This window comes from Arabidopsis lyrata, assembly GCF_000004255.2.
Source record: "Arabidopsis lyrata subsp. lyrata unplaced genomic scaffold ARALYscaffold_5, whole genome shotgun sequence".
In the NCBI taxonomy this organism is placed as follows: Eukaryota; Viridiplantae; Streptophyta; class Magnoliopsida; order Brassicales; family Brassicaceae; genus Arabidopsis; species Arabidopsis lyrata.
Genome location: NW_003302551.1, coordinates 17,657,720 through 17,678,177, shown reverse-complemented (window position 1 = coordinate 17,678,177; position 20,458 = coordinate 17,657,720). Strand labels below are relative to the sequence as shown.

The 20,458-nt window shown below is 33.8% G+C and overlaps 4 protein-coding genes across 4 annotated transcripts; all 4 read right to left on the bottom strand.

The window, feature by feature from the left end:
• Nucleotides 1–31: 31 nt before the first annotated feature.
• LOC9312401 (LIM domain-containing protein WLIM2b) lies at nucleotides 32–2,160 on the bottom strand. Its single transcript, XM_002876287.2, has 7 exons — nucleotides 1,970–2,160; nucleotides 1,833–1,877; nucleotides 1,469–1,633; nucleotides 1,230–1,329; nucleotides 1,098–1,132; nucleotides 914–1,003; nucleotides 32–457 (listed from the first exon to the last, which is right to left on the bottom strand). The coding sequence occupies exons 3-7, from the start codon at nucleotides 1,601–1,603 to the stop codon at nucleotides 218–220; spliced, it is 600 nt and encodes a 199-aa protein (XP_002876333.1). The 5' UTR covers nucleotides 1,604–1,633; nucleotides 1,833–1,877; nucleotides 1,970–2,160; the 3' UTR covers nucleotides 32–217.
• Nucleotides 2,161–2,267: 107 nt separating this feature from the next.
• Nucleotides 2,268–4,981, bottom strand: LOC9312400. The gene is made up of 4 exons (XM_021024145.1): nucleotides 4,200–4,981; nucleotides 3,450–4,102; nucleotides 3,149–3,339; nucleotides 2,268–2,817 (listed from the first exon to the last, which is right to left on the bottom strand). The coding sequence occupies exons 1-4, from the start codon at nucleotides 4,720–4,722 to the stop codon at nucleotides 2,442–2,444; spliced, it is 1,743 nt and encodes a 580-aa protein (XP_020879804.1). The 5' UTR covers nucleotides 4,723–4,981; the 3' UTR covers nucleotides 2,268–2,441.
• A 362-nt stretch (nucleotides 4,982–5,343) lies between these two features.
• On the bottom strand, nucleotides 5,344–6,825 carry LOC9312399 (60S ribosomal protein L35a-2). The gene is made up of 5 exons (XM_021024149.1): nucleotides 6,696–6,825; nucleotides 6,539–6,574; nucleotides 5,927–6,155; nucleotides 5,797–5,839; nucleotides 5,344–5,547 (listed from the first exon to the last, which is right to left on the bottom strand). The coding sequence occupies exons 1-4, from the start codon at nucleotides 6,722–6,724 to the stop codon at nucleotides 5,798–5,800; spliced, it is 336 nt and encodes a 111-aa protein (XP_020879808.1). The 5' UTR covers nucleotides 6,725–6,825; the 3' UTR covers nucleotides 5,344–5,547; nucleotide 5,797.
• A 2,720-nt stretch (nucleotides 6,826–9,545) lies between these two features.
• Nucleotides 9,546–12,427, bottom strand: LOC9314114 (proline transporter 2). Its single transcript, XM_021025338.1, has 7 exons — nucleotides 11,995–12,427; nucleotides 11,149–11,373; nucleotides 10,971–11,065; nucleotides 10,701–10,890; nucleotides 10,461–10,585; nucleotides 10,164–10,379; nucleotides 9,546–10,062 (listed from the first exon to the last, which is right to left on the bottom strand). The coding sequence occupies exons 1-7, from the start codon at nucleotides 12,083–12,085 to the stop codon at nucleotides 9,685–9,687; spliced, it is 1,320 nt and encodes a 439-aa protein (XP_020880997.1). The 5' UTR covers nucleotides 12,086–12,427; the 3' UTR covers nucleotides 9,546–9,684.
• Nucleotides 12,428–20,458: the final 8,031 nt, after the last annotated feature.

The window sequence follows — 20,458 nt, the reverse complement described above, 5'->3', positions numbered from 1 at the left end:
AAAGGAAAAAAAAAAAAACCGAAATTGAAGATTTATAAGGAAACGTTTCAGATTTTTTATAGATACCAAATAACGAACACAAACAAAGTCTTTTAGGAGATATCAATGGAAATAAGAACATGAAAGGATAGATTACACACACGCTCACACACAGAAAGCAAACTGAATCAGTTTGGCATTAACTTCAAATTTAGACTAGAGAGGAGAATATTGAATTTTAAGATTCAGGACCCGAGGCTGCTGGTACACCGGCAGCGACTGCAGCGGCTGCAGAGCGTTTGATGGAAGCCGATTTGATTAAGTGGTTGTAACTTCCCTTTTCCTTGAAGAGCTGAGCGAAATGGTGCTTGCAGTACAGGATTCCTTCAAGAGCTGCGTAGTTGGAAGGCGAAATTGGGCAGCCTCCGTGTGAGCACTTGAAGCAAGACTTGTGATATGTCTGGCTCTCCACTGTTACCTGCATATTTCAGAATCGAAAAAGAAGGATATATATGACCAAATAGCTTTTAAAGATCCCGTAAAGAGTTTTCATATTAAGTCATGATGTCAATATATTCATATTCAAGTCTTTCACCAAGAAAAGAAGGTTATGGTTTACTCAAGAACCAAGCACAAGCCACAAGTCTCCTTTACAGGATTAACGGGCAAATTAAAGCAACAAGAACCAAAATTTCCAGGGTCTATGCATTTGTGCAAAACATTTTGTTCCTTGCAAGTTCTCGTTTACCTGAGGGGATTATGTATTTATCCTCAACATGAAAAGGAAAATACAGGAGAATTCTTGCCAATGATGATACTGTGTTTTAGAGTAATATTCCAACATAGACCTTAGAGGGTAGAAAGGTGATTCCAAAGCTTCAATTAATGGAAAATGCATGAGTGAAGAGCTATCAAAGATTAAACGACTTCTAACCTTTTCAATAGGATACACAGTTTTACTGCAAGTGGCGCATTTCTCTTGTGTACCAGAGAACCTGCTGGCAACTCGGCTAGGCGTCCTTGTCTGAGAACAACCAAGAATGAAAAATATAAGAGAAAGGTTCAATCTGGGAAATGTATCCAAAGAGCTTCTGTCCAAACCAGAAAGTAACATTTACCAGCTCAGGAGTTGATTTGTCAGCCGGTTTTGCAGCTGTGAGGAAACAACAAAGTTCAAGACTGACTAAATCGATAACCAAAAGAAGGGCAAGCGAAAGAAATGGAATCGAAGCAGAAACCAAACTACATACGTGACTGAAAGTTCTTGTTGAAACTACCACTCTCCTTGAAGAGCTGCTCAAAATGAGGCTTACAGTACAACACACCTTCCATTGATGAGTAACTGCTCAGCTGAAAAAAGACATTTACTTTATCAAGAACTGCTTATGGGTACAATGGGCATTCAATTCATCATAGATGGGTAATTCGTAAACTCATTCCTCCAACCAAAGCAGCAGCATTAACATGAATACAAAGATGAGAATCAGACCTGAAGCCTGCTTTTGCAGTGAGTGCATTTGAAGCAAGACTTGTGATAGCCAACACCATCAGCTGAGAGAAGCTCAACAGCATAAACAGTCTTCTCACAAGCCTTGCATTTCTGTTGAGTTCCTGTAAAAGACATCCTCGAAGCCTTGCCTTCACTTTTCTCACCCTAAATTTCAAAAACCCATAAAAACAATTGGTATAAGAAGAAACCCCACTGAAAAAAAAATCCTTCCTTTTTCCAACGATTCTAATAACAAAATCGATCCATTGTTAATTGAAACAAGATTGTATCCAGACGAAGCCGATCTCCATAGAATGAGATCTTAAACCTCGAGAAAGTTTATCAAAAAGGACGGATCTAATACCTCTCCTTGAGCTGACTCCTCTCAAGATCTGATCCTCAAACGAAACTGCAAAATACACGAATAAAATTTAACCAGAGAAAAAGTAAGAGATGTGAGTATGCAAAAGTCAACTTGTTTCAAGAGAGAAGAGCTGTTACGTTTATCTATCTTCAATTAACGAAAATGGAGGATCCTAATGTGACGATGATGAGGAAGAAGAAGAAGAAGAAGAAGATGATGATGATACAGCAGCAGAGGAATAAGAATATCGGAGATTTGTGTAAAAAGTCCTTTTTTTATCTTCTCCTTTTGCTGGAGAGAAGACAGTGGGGTTCCACTTTGGCTTGTCCTCTCTCTGATTTGTTTTTTATTATAATTTTGTAAAAAATGTAACAGCAAAAAACTTTATTCTCTTGGAATGGAATGTGTTCCAGTTTTATAATCAGATTTGTTATATGGACTAAAATACCAAATAAACTTAGGCCATACTCATTAACAAACACCAAAGCATGAAACAAATTAGAAGTGATAATAATAATACATTGCACTTGATCAAACTACTCTAAAATTGTGGGCCAATTCTTGTTGTCCCAGCTTATTTACTTATTTATGGCTTAGTCTTTGATTTAACTAGGACATATCAGAAGGCTTCTTAACGGCTCGGAGCTGAACAGAGTTGTCAAAACAGTGGAAGAAGCCAAAGTGAGGGAACCTCTCATACCAAGTTTCTTGTGGTACATGTGTGTCCCAGTGTTCTCCGCTGCTGCTTTTTCCGTATTTGTGAACCCATCCTGATCCGTTGTGACCTTCTCCCCAAGTTCGGTTCCATCTGTCGCCGTGCTTCCCTTCCCACCAAGTCTCACCTTGTTTCACTCCTTGAGCACTCGGGTTAAAATTCTCGTCCCATTTGTCTCCCCATTTGTCCCAACCGTCTCCTACCCACCGTTCCGCCCACTTGTCTGTGTACTTTGTGCTTCCGCCTTGTCCGTCATACTTCTCTCCCCACCTAGTGAAAACCAATCAAGCCAGATTTAAAAACACTCTACATTTCTGTTATTTAGTCACAGCTTGTGTAGTGTCAGTTCTGTTTTGATAACCAATGCTCGCAGACTAGGCTTGTAAATGTTAATACAGCACCTTTAAGAGTGTGAAAAGCCAATGTTTTGGTACTGAATCGATTTGATGTTCAACAAAATATAAGGTGTAAAAATTAAAGGACAAACATTCTAACTTGTGTTAAAGAGGTTGATTGATATCCTAAGGTGTGAAAGTTAAAGGATAAAGATTCGACTATGTTAATGGTGTTTTGTTATGTGAAAAGAGGATTTTGAGTATACCTCTCATGCCAGACATGAGCGTGGCCAGCATCAAGGGGTGTGTTGCGGTCAATGCTGCACCACTTATGAGCCCATTTTTCTGATTTTCCGGTAGCATCGTAATGCTCCCACCACTTCTCTTGCCATTCATCACCTTGACCACTCTTTCCCCATTTGTCTGCAGTTTTCTCCATATGCACAACACCATTCTCCTGTAATAGACAATTCAAAACTTAAGTCTCAAAATAGTCTTAGTGCGTCCAGCTGCAGATAAAGTGGCTCAGTGTCTAGATTTATCTACAGTCACTACTTTTACAATGACCTGGCTCATCGACTCTCTCCAGAACTCACGCCACACGTTTCCAGTCGCATCACGTCCTGATTTCTCGGAACCAAGTTCCTTGAACCCAAAATCATCAGAAGCCTCCCAGTACTTGTCTTGCCACTCAACAACACCATCAGCAGTAACCCCACGTATCATAGTCCACCTGCAAACCACACCATCAGGTCTTTTCTCTACACCCGTTTGCTTCCACCACTTCAATCCATCTTCACTAACTCCATGGGTTGAAGATTCATCCAAACTATCAAGAACACGAGCTGCTTCTTCCGCGTTTGCTGAAGATATGAGATCAAGATCATGTTCTGTCGATGAAGTCTCTGAGCTAGGCTTTGTCTCTGCCTCTTTTCGAACCTCGATCAAAGACTCGAAAGGCGGGATAGTAAAGCTATGTCTTTCCGAAGAAAGCATACTCTCATAGGGTATCGAAAGAGAATCTGCTGATTTGTCTTTCTCCAATACAGGATTTGGCAAGGTTGGAAACTCAGCAGGCTTTTCCACAGCCTGCAAATCCACATTCATATTTGAACTTATTTCACTACCTTGAGGAGGTGTCCATGACCAAAAATCTGGTCCTGGTGTCTCAGTCCCAGAAGTTTCTGACCGTGGCACATACACTGTTCTGCTCCACATTCCTAACAAGATTCCAACAACAGAGCCAAATAAGGTGACTAATACTATCATAACTTTGGATTGTGCTAACAAGTAAAAGCTAATCAGCAAGATTTGTACCAAGTTTAGCATTTTTCGGTGTCTCAGTGACTTCACTTGTGACAGTGTTCTCTTCATTTGGAAATCCTTCTTTCCCGTCGCCGGAATTGTTAGAGGCGAGAATCGCTCTAGCAGCAGAGATAGCAGCGGCGGCGCGATCAACGACCTGCATTCGCTGAATCCGATCCCTTTCCTCAACCGAAACCTCAAGGATCTTTTGAAACTCATCACTCTTCTTCTCCATATCTCCTCCTTTCTCCTTCTCACCATCAACGGCTACAACATTCTCTGCAATTTTCTCAAAGGCTTTCTCTTTCTTCTCGCGATCAACAGCGTTTTTCCACATATCGAGATACGATTCGCGTCCTTCATTTGAAACCCTAAGAATCCTCACACCGCTTCTACTACCTCTCCGGTTTCTTCCGTTCGCCGGTGCCGTGAAATTAACAGAAGCGGAGAAGTCACGTCGTCGTACTCGTCGTCCGTCGTCCCAATGAGAGGAACCTAAAGCGACGCCTATAGAAACACCTAAACGCGAAGCCATTTGTTTCTTCTTCTTCGCTTGCAATTCCAATTACAAGCCAGAATCAGTTTTAGAAACTTGTAATCAGTTTTAGAGCTGAGTCAAATCAAGATCTGTCCTCGAACGAAACTCCAAAATACACGGAAAGAGAAGAAGAAGATGATGATGGTGATTGATTCACGAAAGGAATCGAATCTCGAAGATTGTGTCTAAGGACACAGTGAGTGTGGGATGTAACTGTGTACTTTGGCTTTTTTTTTTTTTCTTATGTCGGCACCAAATATCTGGGTTTCTTTTTTTTTTTTGGCGGGTGGTACCAAATAAATGGTATTCATTGTATATGGAATAAACCAAAATAATATAATCTAAATAAACATTATTTAATGATTTTTTTCTTTTTCTTGGCAACAATTATTTAAAGAATTTCTAATGATTTTTTCCCTATAATTAAGAAGAGTCACATGATAGCTCAACAGTTGAAAACTTAAAATTTAGAAAAAGTCTACATTTGCTACTTGTTAATTACTAGCATGAAGAAGAACTGATTTCATTCATCAACCTAATTTTGAACGTTACGTTTCATTTCTCTAGCTTTAACACTCAAATTGGAGAAAAAGTAAATGGAACATAGTACGAAAAATCTTTCAAGGAAATGATTCGGATCATAGCATTTCTGAAATTCCATTAATCCTCGATAGTATATTATCTCAAGAAAAAATTGTTTTACTTCGTCTAAGGATAAAATCAAAACCAACAGAGAGTCTAGAACAAAAGTGAATAGATAAACTACAGCTCCTGAGAAATGATAATGGTGGTTCCTTCCGATAGTTCTTGAAACTAGCCATCCTGCATTAGTAAATCGAAATCAGGATCCATGTTCACTATACAGATTCATAAACTTTGGACTATCTATTAAATATTTACAGGATGATTCTCATTGCTCTTAACTATAATGAAACGACTAATCTTAAATCCCAAGTTAATGAATCAGTGTAGAGGGTATAGTTTTTAATTCTAGTGAGGATCCTAATAGAAATGAAAGCAATAAAATGGGTCTATTGGATCAAAAATAAATTGAAATGAGTATGTTGTTACCTCATATGTTGCTTGGGTACATGAAGACTCTGACTCTAGCTCCCTGAGAGTAACACAGCAGATCAAAATGATTAGTCTGGAGGAAAAAATCCAATCAACTATGATATGTACCAAGATAATGATAAAGTACCATTGACTTAGGTGGTAGGTTTGAAGTGAACTTAGAACGGACAACACCGCTGTTACCATGAGGCCTAGTGACTTTGCCCCAAATGCAACGGTAGTGAGAACCGTTCTTCTTTGTCTTTGCTTTGTAGATGTAAGCCAGACGCTTACCCTTGTACCAGTTAACCTCCTCTTGAGTGTTCACACCTTCAATCTGGATGAGAGAAGTGTTGGGATATTGGTTGGACTTGGACCTGAAACATTACATAATCGTTAGTAATCAAAATTTCTTTCACTTTTATATAAGCAATCAAACCATCAAACAACTGCTTCAAAGCTAATCTCAAGGAAACAATAGCACAAATGCATCGTTTTGCACAACCATAAATCAGAAACAAATGGAATAACATTACAAATTGACTTGAATATGAGAGCATTATCATTCAAATCTATCAGTTGTGGCAAAATTTCATACTTTCATCGAGATCTTTGTTGATATCCCAAAAACGATAGATTAATATTCAAATCCAAATAACTTTAAGAATACTGCAACTAAACACTACAATATCCGACCATAAACGCAACATTGAAGTTTGAATCTAAGAAAACAAAGAGAAAGACGAAAATTTGAAAGTACCTCTTGTAGCCGAGGACTGTTCCTCGAACATACAATCTGCAAAACAGCATAATAAAGATTTCATCAGATTAAAGTGAACCACTAACGAACAAATTCGAATCGGAGATTCAGCTGAGAAAAAGAGAGAAATTTGTTTCACATTCGAAACCCTAATTACCTAACTCTCTCTCCTTGACGACCCTTCATTTTTAATCCTTGCAAACTGTCTTCTTCCTCTTCCTCTCTTTTATGCCGGCGAGCGAATCCACACAGAAAAAGACCCTAGCTTCCGTTATTAGGTCAAGACTATATAAGTAAGCGCAGCATAAAACTCTATTGGGCCTATAAGTGGCTATCTCAAACAAGTTGGCCCATATTTTAATACGGCTTGGCCCAAATATGGCTTTTCTTAAAAAAGACTGATTAACGTTTAATTAATCACAAAAAAAAACAGAGACAACACAAATAAATGAAAATATTTTATTAACTAAAACCTTAGTTAAAATCAAACCAGTTTACATATTAAACTTAGTAATAAATCCGAAAACCAAAAGTAAGAAGAAGAAAACAATTTAACAAGTAATAGCAAGGTTAGAGGTCAAACCGGTAACTTTGTAGTATGATAAATTTAATATTCGAAAGCAAAAAATAAGGGTCAAACCGGTAACTTTGTAGTAGGATAAATTTAATATTCGAAAGCAAAAAATATTAAATTTACAATACGTGAAAATATGTTGAAGTTATAACACCAAATTTACAGACTAAAAGGACATGATACGAAGTCTAGTTTGCTTTCGACGTATCTAAATTTAAAAATAAGGTTTTTAGAAATAAAACATTATGTATATAAAAAAAATTCGTTAAAAATCAAAACAATTAACTTAAAATATTATTTGTAAAAAATCTTAAAACTTAAGTGTTAAATCTGCATTACGTGAAAACATGTAGAACTTATGACACCTCAAACCTTAAGGACCAAAAGAATGGGATGCTAAGTCCGGTTTATTTTTGACGTATTTAAATTTACCACTTATGTTTTTAAGAAATAAATTATATATAAGAAAAAAACTTTTAGTTAAAAATTAAAACAATTAACTTAAAACATTATTTGTGAAAAATCTTAAAACTCAAGTGTTAAATCTTCATTAAGTGAAAACACGTTGAACTTATGACATCTCAAGCCTTACAAATCTAAAGAATGGAATGCTAAGTCCACTTGTTTTCGACGTATTTAAATGTAACACTTAGTTTTGTTTTTAAAACAAAAACATTTTGTAAAATTAAAAACTTTTAGTTAAAAATCATTTTTTACTTAAAACATTTAGGTTTAAAAACATAACTTAGTGTCAAATCTTCATTACGTGAAAACATGTAGAACTTATGACACCTCAAGACTTACGTACCAAAAGGACGGGATGCTAAGTCCAACTTGTTTTCGACTTATTTATATTTAACACTTAGTTTTGTTATTAACACAAAAATCTTTTGTAAAATTCAAAACTTTTAGTTAAAAATCAATTTTTTTTTACTTAAAGCATTATTTTTGAAAACACTTAGGTTTAAAAACATAATTTGGTGTCAAATCTTCATTACGTGAAAACATGTAGAACTTATGACACCTCAAGACTTACAGACCAAAAAGACGGGATGCTAAGTCCAACTTATTTTCGACGTATTTAAATTTAACAATTGGTTTTGTTTTTAAAACAAAAAAAATTTGTAGATTAATAAGTTTTAGTTAAAAATTAATTTTTTTTTTACTTAAAACATTATTCTTCAAAACCTTTTAAAACAAAACTAAGTGTTAAATTTGTATTACGTGAAAGATGTTGAACTTATGACACCTTCAAGACTTACGGACCAAAAGGACGGGATGCTAAGTCCAACTTGTTTTCGACGTATTTAAATATAACACTTAGTTTTGTTTTTTAAACAAAAATATTTTGTAAAATTAAAAACTTTTAGTTAAAAATCAATTTTTTTTACTTAAAACATTATTTTTGAAAACATATAGGTTTAAAAATATAACTTAGTGTCAAATATTCATTACATGAAAACATGTAGAACTTATGACACCTCAAGACTTACGGACCAAAAGGACGGGATGCTAAGTCCAACTTGTTTTCGACGTATTTAAATTTAACACTTAGTTTTAATTTTAAAACAAAAAAATTAACTCTTAAATGTTTTAAAAACAAATTTTATATAATTAAAATTTTGTTAAAAATCAAAACCGTTTACCTAAAATATATATTTTTTTAAATCTTGAAATTTAGTTTAAATAAATAAAAAATCAAAGTGAGAAGCAATTTTTTTACCAAATAAAATAATTCATACCTTGTAATATAATTGCTGTGGCCAAGGTGCTCTGTATTCCTCGAAGCCGTCTTAGAGAGATATCCTCACATGGCCTTGACTTTCAGGAACCTCCCCCGCACGTGACCGGTTAGAGAAAGCTTCTCTCCGTCTTCATCAATGTTCTCGCTGATTCTCGATAGCGGTGCGTCTTCAAATTGCTTAATCATTCTCGTCGTTTGGAGTTTCTCACCGAGTCAGACCGAGTTGATGAGGAGGTGAGTCTAATTGGAAACACACATTCGAGACCGAGTGAAACCGAGTCTAACAAAGGGAAAGGCATTCATCGGTGTGTCATTATTTTTTTGTTTATGATTTCTCAAAGAAGAGATCAATATTTATAAGCGAAGGTTATGAAAAGAAAAATAAGGAAATCACTCAAACAAACGAAAAAAGGAAATTTAGGTTGCTGAAGAAAAAAGGAAACTGATCATAACGGTAAGGAAAAGTTACCGTTATTGTTTTTTTACTGCATAACAATTTATCAGAGAAATTTATTTACTCACTTGGGTTTGCTTCAAAGTCACCACGTTGTGTTACGAATCTTCGTTTTATCTTCATTTCTTAAATTGCATTGTATCATGTAAAAGCTTATTATACAGAAGATGATATATAAAATCTTGTTTTATTTTTTTGAAGATGATATATACATATGGTTTGTAACTTTAATACATTAAAACAAAAACAAAAAGTTTATTGGCAAGCGACGTAACCATTAACGGATCTACTAATACAAGTTACAAAAGGGTTACAATTTTGTTTCTTTTTGGTATAAAAGATTACAACGTTAACAATGTCGAATACGTTTTAAATCAAACATCAGCAAAAACATGGAAGTTCTTGGAATCAACAGAGATGAGTCTAACAGCAGCAATAGCAGCAGCAAGAGACATTAATCCAAAGACGCAAACATTAAGCCAATGCCATAGCTTTTGCACAAGACTAAGCTTATCGTTCATAGCAACAAGATACATGTGATTCGCCAATATGAATGTGAGAGGGAACGTGCTTATCGCTCCTGTGAGGCTCATGAAATCTCCGAGAAACGGCAAAAGCGCAGAGAGAAGTGTGCTCACCGCGATGTAGCTTCCTCGTGCTACTGTTCTAAACAACAGATTCTTCAATGCCAATGGACTTCCTTTGACTCCATACTTTGTGTCCATATACTCATAAGTCGGACTTGCAAAAATCTTCGAAAAAGAACACAAGAAATAAAACGGTTAAGCTTAGGATTAAGACACAAAGACTCATCATCGAGGTCTAAATAGCGGTTGAGGAAGAGAAAACTTACATGTAAAGAGATAACAGATTGAAGAAAAGCTGAAATGTTAGCGAGGGCTTTGACCCAAAGAGGTCCACTGACACTGTTTAACAGATAAGTCGATGTCGAGGACCCGTAAGCCCAATAACCGATGAATGTAACCGCATACATCGGTAAAACACCGACAGTGAACTGAAAATACAGAGCCTTCATCATGTTTCTAACCACAGGTTGCTTCACTGTTGCCTAATCATTTGCACAAAGAGTAGTGTCAGTCACAAAACAGAGAAAGATTCGATCGAGCATGAATAGATCGATGACACTGACCTGTATTTCCGGGAGCATTCCCGTGTTGAATGCAAAAACTAGATTTGCAGCTGCTCCTGTTATGGTAAAGAGTTTGTTTATTGATGATCCTTGTATGTTGTAATCTCTTTCAGGTTTATTTACTCCTATTTAACAAAAAAAAAACACAAAATGGTGAAACAACAGATTAATCAATGTATCTTAGTTATTTTTTGTGGCTATATGAAATCATTTTGAGGTTTGATGTAACAGGAAAGTTACCATCTTTAGCTGATAGAACTATTGCAACAACAATGTAGATTATGCTGAGGATTGTTGAAACTCCTAGCCAGATTCCAAGAGCTGATAAATGAGGAATACCGATTGCAAAAATTGCACATACAACACCCGCGATGGCGATAAAGTGAGGCAGTTTCATGAGACTGTCATCTCTAAAAAGTACATAAACAGCCTGCAAACAATGCAAAAGCAGAGCCATATGAGCTAACTTTCGGATTTTCGCAACAACTCTGGTGGTTTCTTTTATTATACCTTTAAGGCGGAACCAGCAAGTATGATGAAGCCACAATTAATCATGAAAAGATTGACATATTGCAATCCCCATGTAACACGATACATCTTTTTACCTGATCAATCAAGCAAAGACAATTCTCGTAAAGTGTAAACTTGAAATGTTTTTAGATACTGCGAGAATTGAGGGAGAATTTACCATAGATGAAGCCTGCGAGATCTCTATAACGAATGTGTCTTTTGCCACCAAACTCATGAAGCTTGGCGATAAGAGTGTTTGCGTAAAGGGAGATCGCGGTAGCAAGAATGAGACCAACCACACCACCTATCCAACCCAAAGGAACCATGACTGTCCCGGAATATCCCAACACATAGGCACTGTTTATACCGGTTGTTAGAACAAATGCTATCTGAAACCATGAATCTGTACAATTTGTTCAACAGTTAAGCTTACACACACGCAACACTGAATAGACTATATGAACAAAAGAGAACAGAGTCTTCATAGCAAACTTCCCCGTTTGCTAGCTAAAAACTTTGAGGAAGAGGAAAACTGATCAAGGAACTTAAATTCCGTATTGAATGTTCACGTTCTTGAATCACCATAGCATCATTTTTCACTAGAGGGTATCCATCAAATCATTAAAGACAACATTTTTAACTATAGGACAGCGCCAAAATCATCAAATACGATATGTTTCACAAGAGGGCACCACCAAAATCATCATTTCAGTTCCTTGATGTTTCATATACATGCATCAGTAGCTTAGTATATGGTAAAATCAAGAAACAAAGTATCATTGAATCTAACAAAGAAGACAAAAAGCTAAACGACCCTTTCTATTCTTTGTCTATGTATTCTTTCTCAAGAAAAGTTTAATGAAAAAAGGAGCATAATTCCCCAATTGTAAAAGAGTTTTCTTCAAGAAAAAAGCTTGAGATTACGCAATAAACGACAAGTAGATTCACCCAAAAAGAGCAGCAACAAACAAAAAAAAAGGACAATAAAAACAAAAATTCCAAAGATAGAGGATAAGAAACGAACCGCTGCTAATCTGATGAGCAGTCTCAGGGACTTCGAGTTCGAACTTTTCCACTGCAACAACTTTACGGTTCCTAGCTTCACTCGTATCCATGCTTCCGACAAGAATCTGTTAAATTCTTCTTCTGTCTCTGACTCCAAAAACCCTTTAGTTTCTCTTCCTCAGTTTCGAGAATTAGTTGCTCACACTTCAAAAAGACAACTTTTGCTTTGTTAGAAAGAATCAAGAATCGTAACAGACAGATTTATTCCACAGGAAAAGTGTGAAATGGAATTGATGAAAATGAATTCTGTTTGATCTTTTGGGTCAAATTTAATTGATGGGTCAGAAAGATGGATACGTCTCTGTGTGTGTGTATGAATTATTTGCACGAGATCCTATATATATAATGGGTAACGCAAGTTTTAAGTGTATTTAAATATGGAGGAAACACTTTTATTTTTTATTTTTCCTCCACTACTAGAAAAGAATCTTGAGTCTCAAATAGTTATGAAAGGATCTCATGATTGTTTATTTTTGGAAAGAAAATCAATTATTCCAATCCCTAAAATCTTACTACAATTGATTATTATGAAGAAAACCAAAATTTCTTAATCTTTTTTGGTCAAACAAAAATAATTTCTTAGTCTAGTTACAGTTTATTAAGACTAGTAGTGGTATATTTTTTGAACAAATGCGATTAGTTAATGGATTAATTTAAAAGACTAGTGTAGTTATTATAAAATTTATTATAAATGAAAACTTTAAAGTCAACGGAAAGCAGGTATGAACATAACTGCTGGCTTTACAAGATTTTTTATTTGACTAACTCATAATGACATTATCTTCCTTTGACTTCTTGTGGCATTATTTCTTGAAAATCAAAATTTCTCTCTTTTTTACTAGTACTAATTAACAAATAGATTCGTATCTATATAAATCGACTCAAATCACTTCTCCTCATCGCTTATACCAAAGCTTATCTCAAACAATTCATTCAGTCCGTAAACGCAAATGAAAGTGCAACTAAATCAGGCTAACAAAAAAAAAAACAATCTAAATTTTCACATGAGGAAGGTCCGAAGGAATTAAGTCGACTGTCGACGTCGACGAAAACAAAATTCCATCATAATGTTGGGAGAAAATGTAATAAAGTTTTGCATGAGTGTTGATATTTTTTCTACAAAGTCAAGCCACGTAGATTGCGTAACGGCTGATTATGATTTATAAATTCATTCTAGACTTTTCATACTCAACTTTTTATAAAATAGATACTTTATTGTTATCTCAATATCATTATGAAAGCTGTGTTACCGTTGTTAGGCTCGTTCACTTCATCACTTGATCAAATAGATATCTCCATCGCGTTCACATGTGTATTTGACTTTTTATTAATGACTACGTTAAGATTCTATTTGATCATTTATCTAAATAAGTTGATGTCATTTGTATTTTCGGATATTTTCCTTTGTATTTCCTAAGGGATTTAATTGTAGTTTTATCCTTCGGGCTGCCAATGTCGAAGCTGATTCTCTGGCTAAGGCATCGTTAGCTTCATATCTTGTAAACTTTTAATGAATGAAAGCATTGCGTTGATAAAAAAAAAGTTCATGTCATTTACTTAATTAAATATCTCTGTTATTTTCTTTGGATTTTTTTTCTTTTTTCTGTACAACGATTGTCACTCTTATGTATGTATCATAGTTTTTGCTATAGGTACATGATAGGAGAAAGACAGATCCCAAAATATACGGGTTTTCATGGATAGAAATTCTTATTAAAATTTACTCATAAAAGATGGTCAAGGGTAGAATAGATATTCTTTCAATTCTTTTGCCCAAAAAAAAAAAAAACATTTGCCCAAAAAAAAAAAGATATTCTTTCAATTCAGATGGATTTGGAGTTTCGAACAAAAAAATATTCCAAAGTCGACCTTTTTATTGTTTTCAACACTGGATGATGTAGGTCTGGGCTTTCGGTTATCCGTTCGGTTATCGGTTGGGTCCATTCGGTTTTCGGTTCTTTCGGTTTTAAAATTTAGTATCCATTCGGATATTTTGAAATTTCGGTTCGGTTTCGGTTTGGTTCCGGTTCTTTCGGTTTTAAAATTTAGTATCCATTCGGTTATTTTGCTTAGGATATTTTTCGGATATTTCGGTTATTTTTGAGTATTTTCGAATATTTTTGGATATTTTTCGGTTATTTTTGAGTATTTTTAATTTTTATAGATTTTTCAAGTATTTTTGATTATTTGGTCAATAAATAACTAATTATTTCGAAAATATAATTGTATTTCGGGTATTTCGGTTACCCGAAATATTTTGGTTCGGTACCGATTCGGTTACGGTTATTTCGGTTATCGAATTTAGTATCCATTCGGTTATTTTCAAATTTTCGGTTCGGTTCGATTTGGTTTTTTTTGCTTCGGTTTCGGTTCGGTACATTCGGTTCGGTTTAAAAGCTCAGCCCTAGGATGATGTAACAACATCTATGCTTCTTTTAATATTGGGCTTTTAAGTTTATGTTTCTACTTTCATTATTGTTGGGCTTTTGATTCTTGTTGTTTACTTTACGTTTATGTCGGCTAAGAGATTGCTTTGTCTCCAAGCTTAAACAATTAGGGTTTTCAGTTAAGAGTAGTATAAGTATTATTATTCATGTATCGTTAAGACTTGGTTTTGAGTTAATAAGAAAAGAGAGTTCTTCTTGTTTGTTCCTTGTTTCTTTCGGTATTCTCGTCGAGGGTCTCAACGAAGTCAAGAAGACAAGAGGTTCGGTATTCTGTTGAGGAATCAACGATCCCTTTGTGTCGGTATCCACTTGTTAGATCAACGACTCTTTATCGTAGCTTCAGCTACATTACTGGAGCAGTTTTCTAGAGTATAAAATTATATGTAAACATTACTCTTGAATTATGTTTTTGTCGGGAAAAAATAATTTTAAACATAAGTATCTTTTTGGTTCAAAATAATTCAAACTTTGGTTATTTAAATTACAAAATAAATTATACCTCAACATTTAAAACTATACTTTTTATATACTCTAAAAAAATAATCTTCATGACATGAAAAGAATTGTATGTTTTTCTCTAAATGTAGAACTAACTAAAAAAGACGGTAAATTTTAATATCGATCTTGGGAATGTGGGTTATGGGCCCATCACGCTTCCGCTGCGCCACTCTGATCTACTTGGCATGGTTATGAATTTGATATCTATAATTATAATTAAATATATATTTAAGGACTGTTTTAAGATTTATATTTCTATTTTAGGAGGATTGATTTACATATTTTCTTATATTTACGATAAATGCATATTTTGAAAACATATGATATTGCACAAAATATTTTTGATCTTGCTCATCCGGTGGAAACAAATAATTAATTCAAGAGATTGGTATGCTTTGAGCAGAAAGAGAGGTTTATTATAAGATTTCGAGAAAGATGCCATAAAAATAGAGAGAATATATAAGAGATGTTGATATATAAGTCAAATACCAAACAATAAACATGCATTCGAACATAACTAGCTAGAGATGTTAATTCTGGGTTTTAGTCTGTTGGGTACGCGAAACCCATGTCAAATAAAATGGGTACCCACAGGTTACCCAGACTCGCTCGGTGTTTTTTTTTGGGTTTACCCATCATAACCCGAAACCTATTGGATTTTTGAAATTCGGGTTTTTGGTGGGCAGGTTTATTTCGGGTTCGGGTTGGGATGGGTTTTTTTTTTTTTTTTTTGTGTAAACCAGGGATGGGTTTTTTTATCCACCAGAACATCCCTAGAACTAGCGCATATTTATATGGTGTGAAGATGTTATCTTTGTTTTTGTTTTTGTTTTTATTGTTGGTTTAATAATGTTGAGAAGTTATCTTTGTTTTCTCCAAAGAAACATTCATCAGGTTAAAGATTCAAACAATTGGAACATTATTGCATATATTCATGCCTAATTAAACATTCACTAAAAAGAGACTGTATTGTGGCGCCTTGCATAGTTTTTTTTTATTGCAAGGAATGTATGTAGTCTCACTGATTGGTCATGTTGTTAAGATATTATTGCATATAGTCCAACTTTTCTTCCCCAAGCAGAGGATAGGTCCAATGAAATACGAATAAACGAGAGCAAAGGAAAATGTGAAAGAGAAATTTTTGTGTGTTCGAACAAAGACATTCAACAATAAAGCATTAAACATTTTTTTCATTTGGCAAAAAAAAAAATCTTACATGCATTTGACATTGAACTTACATCTAATAAAAGGTTGACCCACGGTAGAAAAAAAATTAAGTGGCTCAAAACCTTTTAATAGGGATCAGTGGAGAAAAGAAAGCTTGACCAGTGAATATCATTATCTATTTTAATTACTTTACAGTTAAAAGTTAGCAATTTTCCAATAAAAGGAGGACAAATCATTGTATTGGAAGTCTCTTTACACTTTCACAAAGCATCGAATAACTCTAGAAGAGATTTGATATCAATGGTCACATATTTTCATTTAAAATACAACAAGTGTAGGCGTAGCCTTATAAATTACGCTAACAATTCACACAACGTATAGTCATTTACTCATTTCTTAGAATCTAAAAACAACATAGTAAATATTCGATTTTTTTCTTCTTTTAGGAAACAAATCTCTGGTCAGCAAAAGTTTGTTTTAACCCAATCTCATTTAGTTTCACCCAATTTTCATGGTTATAGTTAACGCTAATATTCTTCTTAATTAATATCAAGACAAGTGATAAAGTCGAATTGAACCGGATCTCATTTACGGGATCCAAGCACTTCATGATTAGTGATTTTGGACTAAGTTTGATGAAATGTAATTTTGAATTATAGAGTTGATACATATACTTTTCAGTAATTTGTTTATAGAGAGAAAAAAATGATTACGATGACATAGTATGTCCAAGTTGTATATTTTGTTTTCATGGTATGGATTGCTTATAGGATAGTAAAAAAAAATGCTTAAATTTTAAATATAATTTCTATAATCAAATCAATGTAAAACCATAGAAAAGAAGCAAACCAATGCCCAAAAAGTACAGATAATAAGATGTGAGGACAAAAAAAAGGGGTACAAAAACAAGGTTCTTGTCTACTTGAAATGTATCCTTAATCTTTGAAACTTGCTTGTAGAAAAAAAAATTTCTTACTTTGCTTGTTGTATATATATGACTGGAATACTGGATCGACCCATCGAAGAATCTCCCGCCGGTGAAGTCTCCGGTCATGAAACCCTTTGACCGGAGTGGAAGCTACCAAAGAATGAATCCAAAGAGATCGCATGATCCGGAAAAGAAAGCAAATGTTTAGAATTTTTTTTTTTTTTCTCCAACTTTCGAATGAGGAAAATAAAATATTGGGGAATAAATCAGCTTAATTAGGATCAATGCGATCCCTTTGGATGCTTTCTCTAGTTGCTGTGAAGAACTCTCTCTCTTTCAAGGTGGGAGCAATGGTGTTTTTCTCGAAGGACATTGATATAAAAGATGGCCATGATCCTCTCCTTGTTAAATAAAAAAAAATAAAACACCCTTTTATCTTCTTTTTTTCCCACCTTCTCATCTTTGAACTTTTTATTTTATTTTATGTTATTATGTCCTCATTGAAAATTTTACTTTATATTTGACTTGGAGTAAAAAAGACGTCTACACTTTAGACGAATTCTTGTGGCCTTAACACATGATTTTTACCGTTATTACTGTTATCTTTCAACATTATATGATCATTTCCTTTGACCGACCTTTAGAAGAACCTATACATAGTAATTTAAAACATCATATATGGGCTTAAATTATGTGAGTTTATCATTCCAAAACTTACTAATAAGTCCACCTACTACCTACTATACGTACCCACCAAACTTGAGCTTATACAATTTAACACAGATCTGTTTAGTATTAAGCGCATGACTGTGCCAAACGCAGTGTAAAACTAAAACTAAAGATATATTATCAGCCATTATCCCATTGTTTCAACTAAAATAATCACCAAAATGTAGGATGGATTTTCTGTCTTTTCAAATAACAAGACGTTAAAGTTTTTCGTTGATACCATTTGATACATATATCCAGTGCTTTCATTGGCGGTGAAATTAATTATGTGGGTCACATAAGCTTTAACAACTCGTGCACATACATCAAACAAATTTTGAATAATGCAAATATAGCTTAACACACATGTATATATATATCTAGGTTATGATAATTTGTTTTGTCACTTCTATAAGAGAAATTTAACTATGGAAGAATTAATCTATGTATTGTGCACACCTATGTTGCATGGAAACGGGAGCGGGTACGCGGAAGCGAAATCGTTTAGAAGCGCTGAAGCGATTTTTTAGAAAATTTTACGGAAGCGGTACGCGATGGAAGCGTATAGTATATATAAAGAATATATATATATATAACTAAATATTAAACATTATATCATATTACAAGTTATATTAACCCCACAAATCTAATAAATAAATTTTAAAAACTAAATTTAAAAATTAAACCAATTTTTACAACAAACAAAATCAAATAATTCAAGAAAAAAATTATAACACTATATTCATTCTTTTTTTAAATAACATCAAACAAAATCGTTTCAAATTATGTATATTATAGGTAAAAATATTATCAAACTCAAGTCTCTCGAAATTAATCTAAATTAATTAATCATTTATAATATCTCTCACATATTAGATTCATGTCATTGCTATTTTCTAAACATGATTTTGTTAAAAATAAAATACAAAGATTAGTATGCAAAATTTTTAGTTTGAGTTTGTTTGTATAAAAATAATAATTTCATGTTTTATTTGTAAAATTGAATTTATAAAATGGAAGCGCAAGCTTCCAAACCGGAATCGTAAGCTTCCAACGAGCTTCCAAAGTGGAATTTTTGGAAACGCGATGGAAGCGAGATTCCGAAAGCTTCCAAGAGCTTCCGATTCTGACTAAGATTCCGAAGCGGGAAGCGGACCTCCGACGAAGATTCCGTGCTTCCTAGGTGCACACTAACCACGAGATCAAAACATTATGCATTGGTTTTATTTTCTTTCCATGTGACTATTATATGTTATTGGATAACAGTTTATATCATTTATCTCTAATATCAATTGTTTTCAAGATCAGAGCTATAGAAAAATTAATTCAATTTTTATTTGCTTCAAAACAGTATGATGACAATTAACTAATTATTAACCCGTTTGTGTTTTAATACAAGTTTCATTTATGGTCCTAATATCCGAGTCTAGTCTCTTTTTTAGAACTTTAAAAGAAAATCGAATTACTTCATTAATTTTTTAATAACCTTTCTCAAACAACCCAGACAAACTATCCCATCTTAGATATCCCCCACAAGTTGGGTGGCACTATTAATTATCTTTTTGTCGTTTTATTATCTTTTTTATTTGTTCTTAACTTATTTTATTCGAAAGTTTAATATTTTTTTTGTGGTCCATATATCCCATGTTCCCCTTCGCTTTTGAGCACCAAACTTTTCCAAAGTTTTGTTTAGGTTTTTGAGATTAATTATGCAACAAATGTTTCATTATATTTTTCTTTATTTCTGAGAAAAATCGAGTAATAATTTCAAGGATAAATCATTTTCTTCTAATACTACATAGCCACAAATGCAATCATAGGATCAGATTCAAGTCAAAGATATGGTCATATGATTGACACCTAATAAAGAATTATTATATAAATGGATCCAATGCTTCTCTATCGTCTTACATATCCATATTGTATATATATATATATATATATATATATATATATATATATATATATTAGTTGTATCATTGTTTTCGTAATACTATCAAAGATGCTCATTATACATCTCAATAATTAAATTAGCTCATATATAGACATCACATGTTTTCCATTGTTTTCCTTACAAAAAAAAAAAATCACATGCAAAGCAACACATTGTATTCTTTATTTTCTAAAAATAACAATTAGGCGAATCAGTAACCAAAACTCTAGCTAGAAGTACTCTGTATTATTGACGTATGTAATAAATCCATGATGTTATGTGTTTCCAAATGAATCAATCCACAGAGTGGTTTACTGTAACTATCAAATAATATTTATGTATATATTTAAAAAAATTACAAAACGTGAGCAATCTTTAAACATGTCATCACTGCTTGGCTTGGCCAGGAGAAGAAAAAGGAGAGAAAAAGAGCATGAGCATGTGGCCTACTGTGTTTCCCTCTATGAGATTAAATTTTCAAATCTTTTTTTATAAAATCAAATAATATATATAGGTGAGAAAACAAAGAATCTACAATAAATCAGTGCACATGGAGAGTCTATTCTACAAAAGGGAGGTATTCAATTTCATACCAGACAAGAATAATCTTTGGCTTTTCCATATGTTCGAACATGGCTCGAGTAACATCATATTTATCTACGTATGTTTATATATAGTATGAATGAAAAGTTTATTATTGAGAAGAGACGTGAAAGTTGGAATGGAATGAGGATTTGTAAAT